The sequence below is a fragment of the Bombus flavifrons genome, chromosome 7 (genome assembly GCF_040668555.2).
Source record: "Bombus flavifrons isolate JBK064 chromosome 7, iyBomFlav1_principal, whole genome shotgun sequence".
Lineage (NCBI taxonomy): Eukaryota > Metazoa > Arthropoda > Insecta > Hymenoptera > Apidae > Bombus > Bombus flavifrons.
In genome coordinates this window covers 10,758,661-10,776,633 of record NC_138448.1, presented here as the reverse complement: position 1 = coordinate 10,776,633, position 17,973 = coordinate 10,758,661, and the positions used below count along the sequence as shown (strand labels likewise).

The following is a 17,973-nucleotide window of genomic DNA, read 5'->3' as shown; positions in this document are numbered from 1 at the left end:
ATGAACTGTACGAAATCTGATGAAAGAAGACGCTTCGTTTGCAAAAATAATGTTGCTTGCCAATACTTTTTGTAGCCATTCTATTTATACCACAAGAGGTCTAGATATACTAAATAGAGTTCTACTTTGTATGGAGGCAGGCGCGAAATCGGAAATCGTGCGTGGAATTACTATTGCGTGAACGCGAGGACAGCGCACGGCTCGCGACTGGTTGCGTTCGCGGTTGCAAGTTCGTTCGTTGGATCGATCGATCGATCGTTATCTCGACTGAGACATCGCGTGCTCGATCCTCGTGCGACTCGCGTACGAGCCAGCCGCGGATTCACTGAAGCGGCCGCACGGCTGCGTCGTGGCAGCCGCGTGTAAACCCACGCCGCCGTCATACCGATCTTAAAATAAATCCCGCGGGATCGAATGAATAGGATGCGGGAATGCCAACACGTGGGATGTGTCACGAATATCATTCGACCGCACGCTCCAGCACGCTCCCGTCCTCGTACCAGGTGCCAGGTATGCGCGAGACAACGCAACGTGTACACGAGCGATCGTCGGTCGCTTGGATTCTCTATGGCGCGTTTCCATTGCAAGCTTGGAATTTTAAGGTGAATCGTAAGGTGTATTTCGTCATAACGTCGCAGACGAGTCATTTTCCGAAGAGAAATTCATTTCTGTTTGTCTTTGGATTTGGATTGATGAAATTTATCACGTCAGATGTAGAATGTGAATCACAGTGCCTGCGGAAAGTAACGGTATGCTATTGTATCGTATTAGCAGACTGTGTATTTTTATGCAAAATAATATTTTTAAGAATGTATTTAAAGAAATAGAATCTTGGTAGAATACTGTTTTACTTGAAAAGGAATATATATACTGTGGATTGTTTTACCTAGAGAGCACTATGCTTCTGATATTTTATATATTTTTGCATATTGTGTGCATCTTGTGCAATTTAGCGCTTTGGAATTTAAATTAAACGCGTAAAAAACCGAAATCTAATTACGAGGTTCGAGTATATTAAATATCTTATTATTTAGAAGTACGTTCGTATGGCTACAAAAATTTCATACTATAAAAGTGAAATGTAAAATCTGATGGAAACAAAGCTTCTTCGGAAAATACGAGTATGAGCCAACCATTTTAATAGTCATTGCAATTCTCACTTAGTATATTCAAGTTGCTTATTGCATCAAGTATATAATACAAATTAAACCTACTTAAAGAAATCTTAAATGAAACCATCAGCGATTTAACAAATATTAAAAATACATATTTTTCTTCTCGAAACTCAACAAGATTTGAGACTATATTATAATAAAATTTAATGAAAAAAATTCAATATTATTTCACCTAGCATAGCATATCCCAAATCACCATCGACAATGACCAATCATTTCCAGCATTAATAATACTCGCATAAAATAAAAAGTAGTCCCGTATTAAAATTTTTTCCCAAAAGTTTTCCAACTTGGAGCACGATACCACCAAAAATTCCCCGAATCGTATCGTATCAAATTTCGCGGGAATTTAAACCACTTCTACTTTAACTTTAAGAAGTTTCCAACTGTACATAACGCGAGACTTGCAGCCATTGGAAAGCTCACCTAGGCGACTCACCCGAGGGGTATGACATTGCTTGCCAAGATAAAGCCGACTGCACGATAGCTATGGAACATTTGCTTACTTTCGATCATGACCAAGTGCAACGATGTGTGCGCATAGGTTCACACACACGCGCGTTTCGCGGTCCTCCACGGCCTATGGAAATAAAGCGTTCAATTTATCGCGACCGCGAATGTCGCGTTTGATTTTGGCGCATCGGAACGCTGCCATTGAATCTTGGTCCTTGTTGACTCTTCACGTGCTTGAATTGTTTTCCGAGATTGTTTGCTTACCATACGTTGAATCTTTTGCGTTTATTGTAAGGATATATTTGCCTTTGTAAGTGGATTTAAAATTGAGATGTTCTGGAATAGAATTCGTAATACGCAGTCAGTCACAAAAGTCTAGAACAAACCTTCTAAATATAGGATATTGCGATAGAAATGTCTATGAATTTTGTTGACATGTTAAGACACATATCGTTAAAATATACGGTGGGTGTGCGAAGATTTCCGATCGGAATAAATTTTCAATATTGCGTCCGGAAAGCGATATCTAGAAGATCTCCAAGAATTTTAAATAATATTTGGTATGAGAGTATAAGTGAAAGATAGTACGATACGTAAGCACTATTATGTAGTTGTATAATATTGCTTGACATTCTTTAAAATATTACTTTTGGAACATAAGATGAAAAATCTACCTGACTGGAAATTTGTACATGCCACTGTAACGCAATTTATCCGTTTTCACCTTTCTTAAGATGAAAGGATTAAAGGGATATAAAATAGAATATTACAGAATTTACACATGCCTAATATATCTATATGAAATCACCAAAATAGTAAGCTTAATGTTATGTTAATATCTTGTAGATTCCCTAATCACGTAAGTAACAATAATCTCCCTGGCGTTGACTAAATCAGAAGTTTTGTGATATTTTATGGTAAATAATTTTCTGACGCAATGTTTTTCAGCTTCTGTAGCAAGTCAGACACACAAAATTCGGTGTACGAAGATTTTCGTGACTGACTGTAGATTGTAAATATACACATGTAGTTATGAGATATGACTGATTGTTGACAGAAATTAAATGGAAAGGGATGAAATTGATCAGCTTGTATACTAGAATTTTCATCATTCCAACTAATCACGATACACGTTGTTCAAATAGCGAATACAATTTTATTTTTATATGCAAAAAAATCATTTATTTCAAATTATTTTATACATATTAATATTGAATAGAAATAAAAATTTTTGGGATAAAAGTGTCACAATATTTTCCATTTTCTACTGTTAACCGATTATTTTAATCTTTTCCAATTTTTTCCGAAATTATGTCGCACATATAACATGATCAAATATTACATTTGAAGTGCCTGGGTTTTTCCTGGTTTTAGACGGCGCCTATCCTCGGCAGAGGAAAAGTTGATCTTACGTGTATTATTAGAATCGTATGACCCAATGTATCTTCTAATTTTAGGATTAATTACACGCGTGACTGGCTATTAATCGATCGCAAGAAACGTTAATGGTCGTTCCATTTACGCAAGGTTTATGCAAAACGTGAGTCAGGCACCGGGATAACGCAATTGCCAAAAATTTCCACACTGACACAAGTCATCTTCTTGCTTATCTTTACAATCACATAGTTCTGTAAGTTTCTAGTGAACGAGGCATGTCAGTAAGTGGTTGCATTTGAAGCATGAACACGCAAATTAAAAATTTAACTTTGTGCAAGAAATGGAAACAATACGACAGATTGACGGTGCGTTGGAATAATAAAAATTGGAACGATAACACTTTCATGGTCGAAATAAGAAAGGATACTATTTCCACGTTGACAAAAGTCCCTTTCTTTGTTATCGTAAACGAATCGATGTTGCGCGCGGATATAAGATTTCTCTGTGATTTCCACATTTCTCGTTCACTCAGCTCTGGAATATTCTACCGGAGCAAGGAACATTTTAAATTACATGAAAATATCGAACAATTGCAGTCCACAGTGTAATCAGTTGTGTCAATCCGAATATCTCGCATTACGATTGACTCATTATTATTTTGTTCGTATTCAAGTGCTATGTTATTTACATTTATTATTCCTAGTTTCTATATACCATTGCTTCAAATTTCTTATTTTCAATAAATAATTTCCGTCAAATATTTCGAATCTATTTGTAAGGTGGAATTTTTCAATTTATATCATTTTATAAGTAACAAGCAATTTCCAACGAAAATTGTTCGACATTTTTCTCAATTTCGTTACGCAGCAGGTGTTCCAATAAAATTCAAAGGCCGTTTGTTGTAGCATAGAAAATAATAATTTATTCAGCGTTCAGCGGAAATATAAACGTACAGTGTACTGCAGGGAAACATTTCTCTCGAAATGAACATAAAGTGTCGACTATACTTTAACAGCGAATGACTATCTGCGTACAATAAGGCATCGTTGGTACACGCACTTGTTTCATCCACTACGCTATCACCTTTGTCATCCTCTACACGTTATAAAACAGTAATAAGTTGTTCGTATACGTCTAGAAAAAACGTATTTCAGGAGGTTAATCGGTAAATTCTTCTAAACTTTGATCCGCGATTCTGTCCCCTAAAAAACGAAACTAGCTCGGTCTCAAGCGTTTTCGTGCTTCACACATACGAATATACAACAGATTCTACGCGCGTGCTTTCGTACTATCTTCCCCTGAATGTACAATTCACCTCGAGTTTATTTTTTCCTTTTTCCCGTCTTCTTCTTTTATCGTTAAATCCGAACCATATTGTTTCACCCAGACAGAACAAATTTGCACGCTTCTGCTTTAGATTCGCGCCTCATGTTGAGTCAAATGAATGGATCTTGCGTTTCTTCGCATTGATTACACTGTTCCCCGAGCAAATATTTCAGACTAATGCAACTCGATCGAAAGTTTTAGTGTGCACGCAAAGGTCGCCTGTATTTTCTATTGTGATAGAATATTGATTTTACTGTAATTGATTATTTTGTATCGTAGTTAATAACAATTTTCAATACAAAATTCCATCGATTCAAATATCGTGTTATTGCAATGTCTGACTTTCGATGTTTTAACGGCCCCAAATTTTATCCAAATATCGTGGTTACGGTTATTATAATTTTTTATTCATAAATATTCGAATGATACTTATTCGACAGCTTCGTGATTTACACACGAAGATCAGAAAAGGAGAGCACGATGGATTCATTTTTGTCGATTTTCTGATTTTCATTTTCATTTCCGCTTTGTCGACTGCTTTATTCTGCCACTGTTCCATAAAGAACGCAAAATATAGTTTATTACATCTTCTTTAGCGATAATAAACGTGTTTGGAAAAACAAACTGATACCTTAATGCTAAAAAGAATTTTATGGAAATATCGTTCTTTGCAATAGAACAATTTGTACGCAATAACTTTCTAAAAATATTTGCAAATATTTTTGGAACTTTATTCGTGTACGATTGACGTTTCCAACTTGTCATTTCCAATTTATTCTGTTGTTTTTTGCAGATATGTACATTCTATTCATTTAACGATCATACAATAATGACCATTTCATTTGACTGAACATTTTTATCGAACGCTGTCGTTTGCAACATGCACGAAAACCTGTATACAGATCTAAAACTCGTGACTCGATAAACGTAACAAAGTATTCGTAGTAAGAAACGGCACTATTATGCAACATATTATAATCAATTATAAAACGTTTTCCTATGACGTGTGATAAAATGATGGATACTTATACAACAATGAAATCATGTACTATTTTACATAAAAACGATGTAACTTTTAACAGCGATGTTTTTTCTACATCTTACTATCATAAATCATTTTCTACAATTATAATAACATCTCAAAATTTTTACCATTCGAAAATGGCAAATTTTTTATTAATTTCAACTGCTCATGGATACGTTCACACACATACGAAAGGAATTTAAATGTGCAACGAGTAAAATCAAAAGTCGGTCGAACGAAATATACGGAACGAAGGAAACTCGATAAGAAAATCGATTTCTCCGACATTTATCCAAAATCTACATCGTGCAGGAACACAAACGGATCGAGCCATGCGTATATAATAATACTAAGTCTTATGAAGCATTCCATTTACGTATTTCTATTATATCGACGACACGTTATTTTTCTCGTTATCGTTAATCTTCTCCTACATCGTATAAAGTAATGCACTCGGGCAAACGATAAATTATCATACTTACAATAAGTCAACAGAGGAAAAAATAAAACGATTGCATAATCACACCGCGTTAAGTCTCATTTGGCCAACGAATTGCACGCTTAAAAAAAAGTCCGCTATGCATATCACCTTCCGTGTGTCGATCCTTTAAAAAGTACTGTCATTTCGATCTGTATACGTTTGTATTCTCCATCATCGTTCCCTTCTATTATCCAATCGTATGATTTCCTCGATCAGACTTTTGTCATTTGAGACGTCCAAATAACTCGAAAAGATAAGCAATTCAAACATCCAGCAACATATTTTGATCGTTTGAGTGAGTTTGAACAAACTGTGATCGGTTTGAACGAGACGATCTCACTCAAAATATATTCCAACGATCAAGTACTTGGCAACTTTCTAAAATCAAATTGTATTCAGTTTGGATTCCAAACGTTTGAACATCTCGTGTATTTAAACAATTCTACATGCCGTATGTTAGAGGAAAAATATTAATCGCAGAAATGTTAATAGTACAACGATGATATCATTACGAGATTCTTATGTATAAGTGGGAAATCATGGAATATTTCTGGAGCGAGATCCACGTGATTCAATCGTGTATCAGATCTCAGCTGAAACGCGTCTGATTCTGGCAAACGTGCCAAAAAGAACTTGACGGAACTCGAACCGTCCTTTAACTCGATCTGCCACGAGTGTCAGAAACTTTCTGCTATCCCGCTACGCTCGACATATTTGAAATCAACCGAGAACTTTACACGGATTGCTAGAAACCTGGCCTTCCACGACACCGCGCTGTCGCGAAATTCTGACACCATCGAAAAGTATACCTATAAATCAATCGAATTTGATTTGTTTTCGTTTGTGTTGTTAAAAGAAGTTTGGAGAGGAAATTTTCAAAGGAAGCTTGATGAAGTAACATACGAGTTACACTTTGGTGTTATCTGATAATCTGATTTCTATGTATTTAATTCTATTGCTCTATATATGTTCTATATTTTATATTCTATTTTTATGAATAAAAAAGTGAATAGAAGATATCCGAAATGAGGAGAACAGCAGCAATAAATTATGCGATTTGATATTATTTATGACGATTCGATAAAAAATTATTGGTAGCATTCAGCATTGATTTTCTATGGGTTAAGAACATTCTTCACGCAGAAATTCGTTTCATTCGCGTTTTAATTATGAACATGTTACTCTGATTGTAGATTAATGCAATATTAATAGCAACAGTGATACAATAATATCTGGATAATTAAACGATTGAAAAAATATCGTATCATGTTAATAATATTTCAAATGGATAATAATATCTTACAGTACTGATAGTATCTTAAAAAATCGTAATGTGTCTTTTGGTGCTTCTTTGTGTAAAGTAATCTATGAAGAAAAGAATCTACTTTAATAGACCAGGCTTTTTCTGGCTCATTATTAAGTTTCAAACAACAAAAAGACTATTACATCATAATGCTAAAATAACTTCTATCCAATATACAATTTAAATTATATTTCACACATAATATAAGCTTTCAAAGACTCAACATATTAAAAGCTTATCCGACCTTTGTATAATATGTACATATTATGGTATACACATACTTAAGACAACATTTGTCGTAAGATCCTATCTAACAAAAAAATTAATTAAGAAAACAGAGTTATCAAGTATTATCTGAAAAGTTAATGTTTCAACCTCTCATCTTAATTACAAACATTCTTTCGTAAACTATGTATATCCTGAATTAGACGTAAAGTATTACAATCTTCTTCCTTTTTCCTTCTTTTTGTGTATTTTTATTTTTTTTTTTTTTTTTTAAGATTTTAATATCTCGTCCACGGAACACAGAACATTCGTCCATTGAGAAATAACATTCATTCGTAAGCACCGAAATGAAAGTACTTTTTACGACACTGGATACGAAATGTGTGTTAAATTGATCAGCTGAACACGTATACGTAACACAAACAGCGCAACAAGTATATTATTTCGCCACTACTCTACCACGTAAATTACTTCCACCTTTACGTTATAATTACACAATATATGCAGGATAATGGGGTTATACACGCGCGGTTCCTGCGATACGCTATGTCGCCAAAAAACAACGTTCTCCTAATGCAAGGACGCGCAAGGAAGGTTTGCGACAATAACAGAGCTAAGAGCTGTTTGCCGTTTCGTTAAACACACACGACTAAAAGTCAATTGGAGAACGGAAACTAACCGCGCTAAAGGAGCTCAACGGAAGAACAGATTTCTTGTATACGGCGACGCTTCTCCCGCTTCCTATTTCATTCCGGTAATTGCTTTCCCTTCTCAGTTAAGTCTTGCTCGATCTTTGTTTAATGAAGTACTTTCGAGAATACTCGGTAAGTACAAATTTGTTTTTTTTTTTCTTTCTAAATAATGGAGTGAATATTGCAACGAATATCGTGTTGAGAATTTAGGAATTACTGCGGACTATTTCGTCTAGAGTATCCTGTAACAGGTTTGTCATTTGTAATTTGTAATTCTGTAATTTCCTAATTTTCTATATAAATAATTGTTTGACAAATAATAAGGTGAATTTTTTAAACGTTAATATTTTTGTCTTTAAGAATTACTATAGATCATTATTTTCTAGATTTTATACCGCAACAATTTGTTTGCTGGTGCATCAAATTTTAATATCGATCCCTTTTCTAAAAATGATAATTTAAGAATTCTTGATGAAATATTACGACTGCCAAAGTTTATATGACAGACTAAGTTTATACACAAATTAATATAAAATTTCATTTATGATAAAATGAATTGCTAATAGTCTGTTACACTGATTGCTGCGTCTGTGAACAATGAAATCAAAAGAAAGAAATGTTGGATCGGTCAGAAAGTACGTATGTAACGCGTTTTACTGTTCTGTTTATTTTGTGTTTGAAGGAAGTATAATTTACTAAAACATTTCGAGCACAGACCGCGGTTTGAACGTTGCAAGCTAATGCAAATACAACTGAACGAAACATCTGGAATAGAACCTTTCACAAATTTCCCATTACAATTTGGGAAACGTAGATCGAGCTAATATTGGTTTTAATCGCTTGCAATACGAAATTCTCTTCATCTATAATTGGGTGAATAAATTGCCCATTGTTACATAGTCGTTAAACGTATTGTCCTTCCAGAAACAGTGTTCAAACGTAGAATAAACATGTAACGCATTTTGTTACTATCTTCATTTTGTATTTACCTTATATCGTATTTACTTTGAATATTTTGTACTATACTCTGAATATCTTGCACGTATTTCTGTACTATGAACACTATACGTTTTTCCGTCTTCAAATTTCCCATGAAGCCATAAAGATGTACAACCTAATCACAATCATCGACACCATGAAAAATCCAGAAAATCATACAAATCTACTCATTGCCGCGTTCCACTCCATTCGAAAGAGTTTCACAAAGTTTTCCATCCCGGAAACGTCACGTTACGCAAGAAACAGCCAATTCGAGCAAAGCCACAAATCGCGTCGGCGCTTTTTGCTCTACGGCCTCGTTGAGGGGGCCGTAAATCTAGCGGAGCCCCATTATCCGAAAACACGTAAAATAAGTCGGTCAAAATGATGCAAGAAATTAGGAGAAAAAGCTGCGACGCGCCAAATGCGGGCAGAATCGAATAAATCCGCTAGGAAAAGACATTTCACGAACTGGCTAATGCGGTTGACCGAAAAATCTGTTTATCCATCGGATCCACGATAACTCTAAATCCTTCCGGGAGAAACGGAACATTTCCTAGTCGCGATCTGTCCTTCCGCGTTAGTCGAAATGTGTGTCGAACGAGTGGCTTAACCTTAACCCAACGAAACTTTGTCGAACTCTTTCCTTCGTAGGACATGGCAAACCGTTTGGAAACACGCGATTACTCTTTGCGAATTGGCGATCTATGTACCTCTGTTCGTTGACTGATATCGTTTCATCGCTGGTTGTTATATTCGGTTATTCTTTAAGAACAAACGACCGTTACTGTGATTTAGGAAAAGATCGTTTCGTACTTTTTCCTGTGATTGATAGAAACACGAAGGTAATTTGTAATAGTTCGTAATGTTTTGATTTGGTCGATTGGAAGACTGTGACTATTGGAGGCTATATATTGGACATTTTAATGTAGTGAAATTGAGCTTGGATTAAGATGTAAAGTTAAAACGTTTGTAACAATATCAACTGATAAATCTTTCTTAGAATACCGCTTGACATTAACAGAATTAGAGTTGATATTGTATTTCGTTTTGATTTTGTTGAATTGTAATATGAAGAAGTATGGTAAGTCACGCGTTGTTTGCCGTTAAGAGTGAGCAATTTTCTTCATTTAATTCATTAATTTAATATGTTGCATCGTAATCCGACGTGTTTTTATTTGCTTTTAAAATTAAATATGTATCTTTGCTAGCGATTTGAACTTTCCGAGATATCGATTGTTATAATATTAGCTATACCGTTGGCTTTTTACAGAACCCCAAACTTTAACCACCAAACGACGTCAATAGCACGAAATCAATAAAAAAGAATTTATTGTGTTTCTCGCCTGTGATCTTTATATGGGAAATACACAAAATTATATCATTCTGCTCCAACTTCATTTGACAACGGTGAGATTATCAAAATATGAAAATACATTCAAATTTTTCATTGAAAAAATCTTCCATTGAAACATAAAGTTCATACATGCGCGATTTGTGCCAAGAAATGTTTTAGTAGTCTGATACATTTCCTATTTTTTGATATTTTCCAAAGCCCTATAATTTCACGATAGTTCGTTTCAAATTATTTCATAATTTCAAAAAATCATAACATCAAATAAAATCTCTAATAATGATAAATTGACGAAAATTGTTCCAGTGTTTTGTTTGCGAGAGAATGGAATTCTGCGCAGGTTCTCGCGAAACAGCGGGAAATCTGTTCTTCAGTTAAAACACGTAAGAAACAGTGTGGAAAAGATTGAATTTAGCTATGACGCTACGAAACGTCGCGGTGAAATCTCGCCGAGATTCGGGAAAACGACGACGACGACATTTAGAAACTACGGTTTTAACTATACAGTACAATAAAATACGAGACGTGGGGTTTCTGGTTTTGGAACGAAGCGATTAATACCTGAACATTCCTCACATTTCGCTGCGGCTTGTATCTGTAGGAGGAAAAGTTAAGCAGATTATTATTTCGTCGAGCGCGTTTGCAATTTAAAATGAACGTAATTTTAGTATGTAACTTCGATTAATTAACAACTGTCATTCAAACTTTCATTACATTTGTTATAGATATTTGTTATAGAAACTACCTTTCACGCTTGAACAAACTTCTAGCGATCGTTAATTAGATCGTATTAATTTTTTCATTCACATACAATTTTACACAGATTATCGAATAAATTTAAAGAATATATTAATATTGTCGTAAAAGTAATTTGAAGATCAAATATCGACATCTTAAATGAGCAGTACAAGATGTTAACATATCTCAATCCGAATAATAAAGTCCTTTCTTACATCTAACACACAAAACGCTATTATAATACCAACAAGTTAAGATGAAGTCGAGAAGATGAAGAAACAGAAAAGGACAGGAAATTCAATTCTAGGATTACCAAAAGAGGTAGAAAGAACCTTTCTACGTCCCTTAATGAACATTTTATTCCAATTAAATCCTTCACTCACCTCAGCATCAGTTTGTCGTTTCTCCAAAGAACGCGAGTCAGCGTCCAGCAATTCTCCAAGTTGTTCAACGCCAAAATCTACTTTCTCGGCAAGAACACTACCCTCCAGCGTCAGTTTGTCGAGATTCTTCTTCTTATCCAACAATTTCGTATCCTGAGCCGCAGGACTCCCCGCGGTACCATTCTCGTCAGGATCTTTCGTACCGATCACGGTGAAACCACCTTGAAATTTCACCGACTTCTTTCTCCTAACTGTTCCAGAATGCGCACATGAATCACCGATGGACTTTGGTGACACGTGTATCTGCTTCATCATCTCCACATAATCATCTTCTGTATTCGCAATACGAGCATTTAATCGACTCGAGTTCTCTGTTTCAAACTTTTCTACGATCGCAGCACACTTTCCTTCTTTCCTCGCTGAACCGATCGATCTTTCGACATCTTGGTCCGCTATTAGCCCACGATAATCATCCTTTTTCATCGTGTCCAACGACTTAGAATTATCCTTTTTCTGCGCTTCGAAAAACTTTGCCTCGATGGCCCTCGCTTCCAGTCCCCTACAGATGCTGATCACCGATTGGTGTTCGGGCATCGGGTCCTTATCTACTCTATCGTTAGTTTTAGAATCATCGTCGGTCGTCGCCTCGCGTTGAATCTCGTAGTACTTAATGAAGCTCCTAACTCTACCAGGGGTTATCGTTACAGTGTCGCGGGATTGGTCATCACTTACAGCTACGGGTGTTACGGCCCTGTTATTGTCATTATTATTACAATGGGGTCGAGAAATCCTCCTAGCTATGGCACTCTTGTCGCCGCTACTCATACTCTTGCTTAACTCTAACTGTCGCGCGTACGCGCCACGATTATGCGACTCGTCAGTCTTTGCGCTGCAGCCTACCATCTGCAGACATTCCACGGAGCTTGCTCCTCCTCTTCCTGCTTCGTCGTCAGACACTCTTCTAACAGTATCGCTTTTGGTCGGTTCGACGAGAACTTCGTTCATGTTCCTCGATAATTCCGAGTAATTCTCGTTCGTGGTTCTTTCGACTCTGTTTATTCTATTCACAGTATTGGTCACAAAGCTGATATCATCTTGAAAATCTTCAGACCTCTCCTGTGATTCGATATCTTTATTCCGGTCATCTGGAATATAGTTACTCGTCGTCAGAGAAGCAGCATACTGCCACTGCTTAACCGTTCTTCCGACTCTGTTTACATCTATTTCTCGAGACTCTTCTTTACGATCTGCTAAAATCTCGCTGCTCTCTGTCGGTTTCACGGATTCTGTATTATTCGCAGTATTATTTTGGGATCCTTCAGACCGTTTTTGTGAATCGTTACTCCTGTTCCGGTCATCTTGAACTTTCCTCGTCGTCAAAGAGACAGCATACTGCCACTGCTTAACCGAAGAAGTGGCTGCTTTGAGATTCATCGACTCGTCGCTCGTTTCCTTGGTCTCAACAGAAGAATTACCGTTACAATCTTTCAAACGCTGTGTACGGCTATCTGACATAGATTCGATTCTCTCCTTATCGTTCTCTTGCCGAGAAGAAGTTTTTACTCGCGGATGACTTTCAGCGGCACTTCTCTTCTCGTCGTTCACCGGTTTCAATTTAATGTTACTGAAATTGCAGAGCAATTCGTTCAATACATCGCACTTCGCCTCACCGGTGGTTTTCTTGCTCGTTTCGACAATCTTCTTAACCGTTGTCGGCTTTGGTAAAGTGGTTTCTATCCTTTCCAACGGCGCTTTAGACTCTTGTAAAATTTTCTGGATCTCTGAATCCATTTTTATCGACTCGTTTAATCGGTTTGCCAATTTCTTTCCTTCTTCATCTTTCGAAATCGATACTTCGCTCTTCGCTAGTGATTTTGGGAGAACAGCAATGATTTCACAGCTCGTCCATATCTGATCTGTATCCTCCGACAACATATTTACCAGAAAAGAGTTTCGTTGAATATTAACCGGGTTAGTGATCCCTTTCCTTTTTTCGAATGATTCGTTACCTACAAAATTATCTTGTAATTTTTTATTACTTTGGCTAACTGGAATATCCTTCGTCTCCTGTCTCGTGTCGCCTTTAGTAATTAAGCTCTTGAAATTTCTCTCGCTCTCACCTAAAGAAATATCGCCAGTGTCCAAATTATCGTCTTGCACATCAGAATCTTCACTGTCGTCCGCAAAGTCATTCGACGTGAAATCACAACGATTTATTATATTTCGAAGCGATTCGTTTACGAAAATCTTTCTTCTGTACTCCCCCGTGGATTTATCGACTGAATCCGTTTGTAATTGCTGTTTGTCAATTTCCATATCCTCTTCAGCTGACGACACTTCCTCGCTAATATCAGTCTCTGTTCTATTTGATAATAAATGTTTTTTCAAAACGTTATTCTCTACTTTGTCTTTTATTATTTGCTGATCAAAGACTTTTGTCTCGCTTATTGTCGATTGTTCTTCATTAATTTCAGTCCTTAGATACTTGTCTCTACGAATTATCGAATCTTCCTGAACAAAATTGACGTTTATCTCATTTCTTATTAATTCCAAATTCCAATCAAAGTTATTCGCAATCGCATTGGTACCGACAGAAATGATTTCTTCGCGTTTTACATTGATGTTTTCATTTTCAGAAGCTTCACTCGTCAAATCCTTTTCATCGTGATACTTTTTATTGTCTCCCACGTTATTTGCAGCAGTGCAGTTATTTGAAGCCCGCGCAAAATCGTTGTCCTCGGGCGGCCTTTCCGAACAATCGTCTCTAACCTCAGCCAACACAAAACGGCATTCCGCTTTCAACTTGATTAAACTCGACTCCGCTTCGCTGACGTCCGCGACTTTTAGTTTTCCCTCGGAACAAAGGGAATCGGCATGCGAATCGTGCCCGATCGAAGCGCCGATCGAATCGTTGGAATTACCACGATCGTCCTGACCGAAAGATCCCTTATCGATCGCCCTTACAAAATTCGTGGCATCGTCCAGGGAATACCACCGATCCAAACTGTCCCCTGTTTTCAAAATGGAACTAAAAGGTACGTCACCGAACTCGTCATGATCCTCCTGGAAATCTTGTACCTGGCCAAAAGCCTTATTCATGTCCGTGCACTCCATATCGTCCGTGACCTCAGTCAATTTCACGGAAGAACCACGATTCCAGCTGACCTCCTGCTCATCTGTCAGGGGATCGATATTTTGCAAACTGTCGCACGTGGTCTCGCCATCGTTGTTCAATTCGTGATCTGAAGTCGACGAGCTAGGTGACTCGATCACGAACCTCACTTTGGTCAACCGAGGTACCGTTGGTTCCTCTTCAAAGCTGTCGTAACACATCGGGCCAGCCGATCGTCGGACATTTACCTTGTTACTTCTATCGATGTAATCTTCGAAAATAAAACGACTCGGTACGTCGAAATTCTCGATCAAACGATCGGCGAATGTAGCGGTCCATGTGTCCAAACATTTCTCGAATGGAAGGTTAGTGGTGGTCACACGGAAACACAAGTCGTCCTCCTCGTCGTCTAACGATTTCTCGAAGAATTCGCGAAAAGAGTTGCGAAGGGAGTTGCGAAAGGAATCGTGAAAGGAGCTGTCGAAATTCGCAGAAGGCTCGTCATTAAAATCGTCTTCACGCTGCAGCGTGTTGGACATCACATTTTGAAAATCGTTCAAAGTGAAGAACAGCGGCGGGTACTTGTTGGTCTCCTTCCTAGTGAAAGTCTCGAATACAAACGGACGTTTGTGCGGCGACTTTGTCTCACTGCTTGAACCGCACTTGTCGTCTTTCTCGTTTTCATCTTTACTCGCTTTCTCGATCCGTACCGAGTCAGCATCCTCGAACTGCAAAGACGACGGCTGAGAAGTTTCCCCCGTCTCGTTCGAACTTAGACTATTTAGCGTTTCTTCCGCATCGCCTACTGTCTGCGAGTTCGACGTCCTTTCTTCTGCCTGATCTTTGTCGACGTGAGATTTGATCCTTCGGACTGCTCGCGGCGGAGGCGGCGGAGGCGGTGGCGCCAAACGCTTTTTGTCTGGTTTCCTGAGTCGAGTCGGTGACGTTCCTTTCGGAGATTTTGCAATTACCGCGAGCTTCGCTTTGCGCTTCTTCCGTCTCGGTGGGACTGGCGGTGTACTGCTGACAGATTCTGTACCTGGAACAACGATTGATCGGACGTTGGTGTGCATGACACTGGCAAATGTCAATGATGCTTGGCTCTATCGTTCCTCACTGACGTGTATGGTCACTTGTGTCAGTCTGAAGCTTTGATTTCGTCGCACAATTTGCCAAACTTATCAAAGATAAGGTAAACTGTTCACTTGGTATATACTATAATACAGAGACCACGTGTCAGTTTGGGAACAAAAGAGAGTTTATGGTAATGATTCATGGGATTCGCATTCGCGCGTGGTAGAGATTGGTCGAAGCACAATTCGTTGATATTTAGGGAGAAATTTTGGAGTACGGAAACGCGTGGCTAACTACGGTGTTAGACCGTCCGAGGGATACTAAAGCTGATTCCCTACAAATGACAGAGCATTCTCTACCCCTCTCTCTACCGCGAAGTCAATAACAGTGATTCACTAATGCTGCCAAGTTTAAGTTTCCTATTGAATGAAAGAAGACCCTAATAAGACGACAGGCGAAATTCTAAAATCGATCTCAAACCCGGATGTGACAGAGCTAGCCAGGTACTGAGTTTGCTTTTGGTAAGAGAGCCTTTTCATTGTCGATATATCAGTAGATTGATATATCTGTTAATTATTCTAATCCTTTTATAAAATACGTTTTTCTTTCCGGCATTAAATTCTAATTTTTGTTTGTACATAGAAAGCATCGAGTTTAAATGTACAGATAAGATGTAGATTCGAAGTTAAATTTGCATGACATATATCTTCGTAAGATCTTTTCTATATCCAAACATTCTTTTTATTTAATGCATTCAGAAATTCGAACGGATGGAATTGAACTTCATGTTGTAGATAATCTTCAAAAATTGAATTAAAATGTATTCGATGAACCACGTGGAATAAACTGAAGAAAGTTGCAAATTATTAAATTTTTATTGACAAAAGACTACTGCCTAATATGAACTTCCCTTGACAACTAAAGGACAGAACTGACGTGACGGTTCGTATTAAACGCGCAAATAGAAAAAAGCAGCAAATAGTGCCGCCTCGAACTCTGAGCAAGGCTTCGTCCGCTAAACGGATAAAAACAATTCGATTAGGTTACGTGGTGGATGCTGCTAAGTTCGACATAATGGACATAATGACCTTAATGGTGTTTGCTATACGATTTTTCAAGTATAAGCGCCCACTAGCTTGATTGGAGAATCGAAATTTAAAGACCAAGGGAACGATTGAAGAAAATTACAAATACCTTCTAAACATTCAGTATGCAAGACTACGTAAAAGGAAATTAAATACTGTTTAGTATTTAATATTTCTTTTAGAAATTTTCAATCCCTACATTTTAATTCGAATACTAATGGTATTTTTATGTTACATCGATGAAGTATTGATTACAGTTATACGTAATAAATAATATTTTTTTCTTATAGATAATAAATTATACATTTAAAAATACACATATGCATATATATGTTTACGAATTTATGTAACAATATGTAAAAATAAATTGGTCTCGAAAGTATTTATTTATCCTCTATTTTACACTTCTTTATCTTTTATAATTTAGAAGGCAAGAGATTCATAAGTTGCATTTTACGCTGTATTATCCAAGTTGTAATAAAATATAATTTGTTATTTTAATAGTATTCTCAACTAAAACTTTCGATATAATACGTATCAGAACAGCACACGAAAATCAAAATGCATATAAATTGTTTCACTGCAATTAAGTACCCATTGAGTGCACAGTAACAAAAGTAGCATGCGTGTTAGGTAAAAATGGGTTTGTAGAGTAAGTACTAACTTTCTTTATCGACGATTAAATAAAAACTTGGCGACTCGTCCTGCTGACGTCGAAGTCCTCTATACTGAGCAGCATACTTGCGGACTTAAGTGCATCATTATCGACAAGATCGGCCATGTATAGGCTGTTTGCATTGTGATTACCCATTGCGCTCGATGCGGCACTGCTGTACGCGCTCGAGGTGTTTTGCACAGATGCAACGTCGGTGGTCCTTTGAACGAGCCATTTGTTTGTCATGCTCGACGTATCTGCTTCCGAGGACACGTCGAATCTGATGTCACTGAAATCAATGAAAGCGTACTTATAAAGTTTGCTTGAAAAATCAATATACACACTGTTCAATCAGACACTGAAAAGCCATTCTATCGTATACATTGAGTTTCTCCCCGTGTTCAACTTACTAATTTAATCAACTCTTATATTAATATATACCGATTAAATAAAACGCATGTAATTGTTTAATATTTGTCTTAATACATATTTTTCAAATATATGCACATTTGCAGCATTATTATATATTTTATTATAT

The 17,973-nt window shown here is 37.1% G+C and overlaps 1 protein-coding gene across 1 annotated transcript; it reads right to left on the bottom strand.

The window, feature by feature from the left end:
• Window positions 1-5,326: 5,326 nt before the first annotated feature.
• On the bottom strand, window positions 5,327-15,694 carry LOC138181481 (enolase-phosphatase E1-like). The gene is made up of 3 exons (XM_069116300.1): window positions 11,510-15,694; window positions 10,950-10,983; window positions 5,327-6,645 (listed from the first exon to the last, which is right to left on the bottom strand). Exons 1-3 carry the CDS (start codon window positions 15,692-15,694, stop codon window positions 6,557-6,559), a joined length of 4,308 nt encoding a protein of 1,435 aa, XP_068972401.1. The 3' UTR covers window positions 5,327-6,556.
• Window positions 15,695-17,973: the final 2,279 nt, after the last annotated feature.

Excerpts from the sequence above, each read along its gene's own strand:
- LOC138181481 (XM_069116300.1), bottom strand. The coding sequence starts at position 15,694 with ATGCACACCAACGTCCGATCAATCGTTGTTCCAGGTACAGAATCTGTC. Across the intron at positions 10,984-11,509 it reads AACGACAAACTGATGCTGAG|ATACAAGCCGCAGCGAAATG; the intron begins GTGAGTGAAGGA and ends TTCCTCCTACAG. Across the intron at positions 6,646-10,949 it reads GAAATGTGAGGAATGTTCAG|GTATACTTTTCGATGGTGTC; the intron begins GTATTAATCGCT and ends ATTGATTTATAG.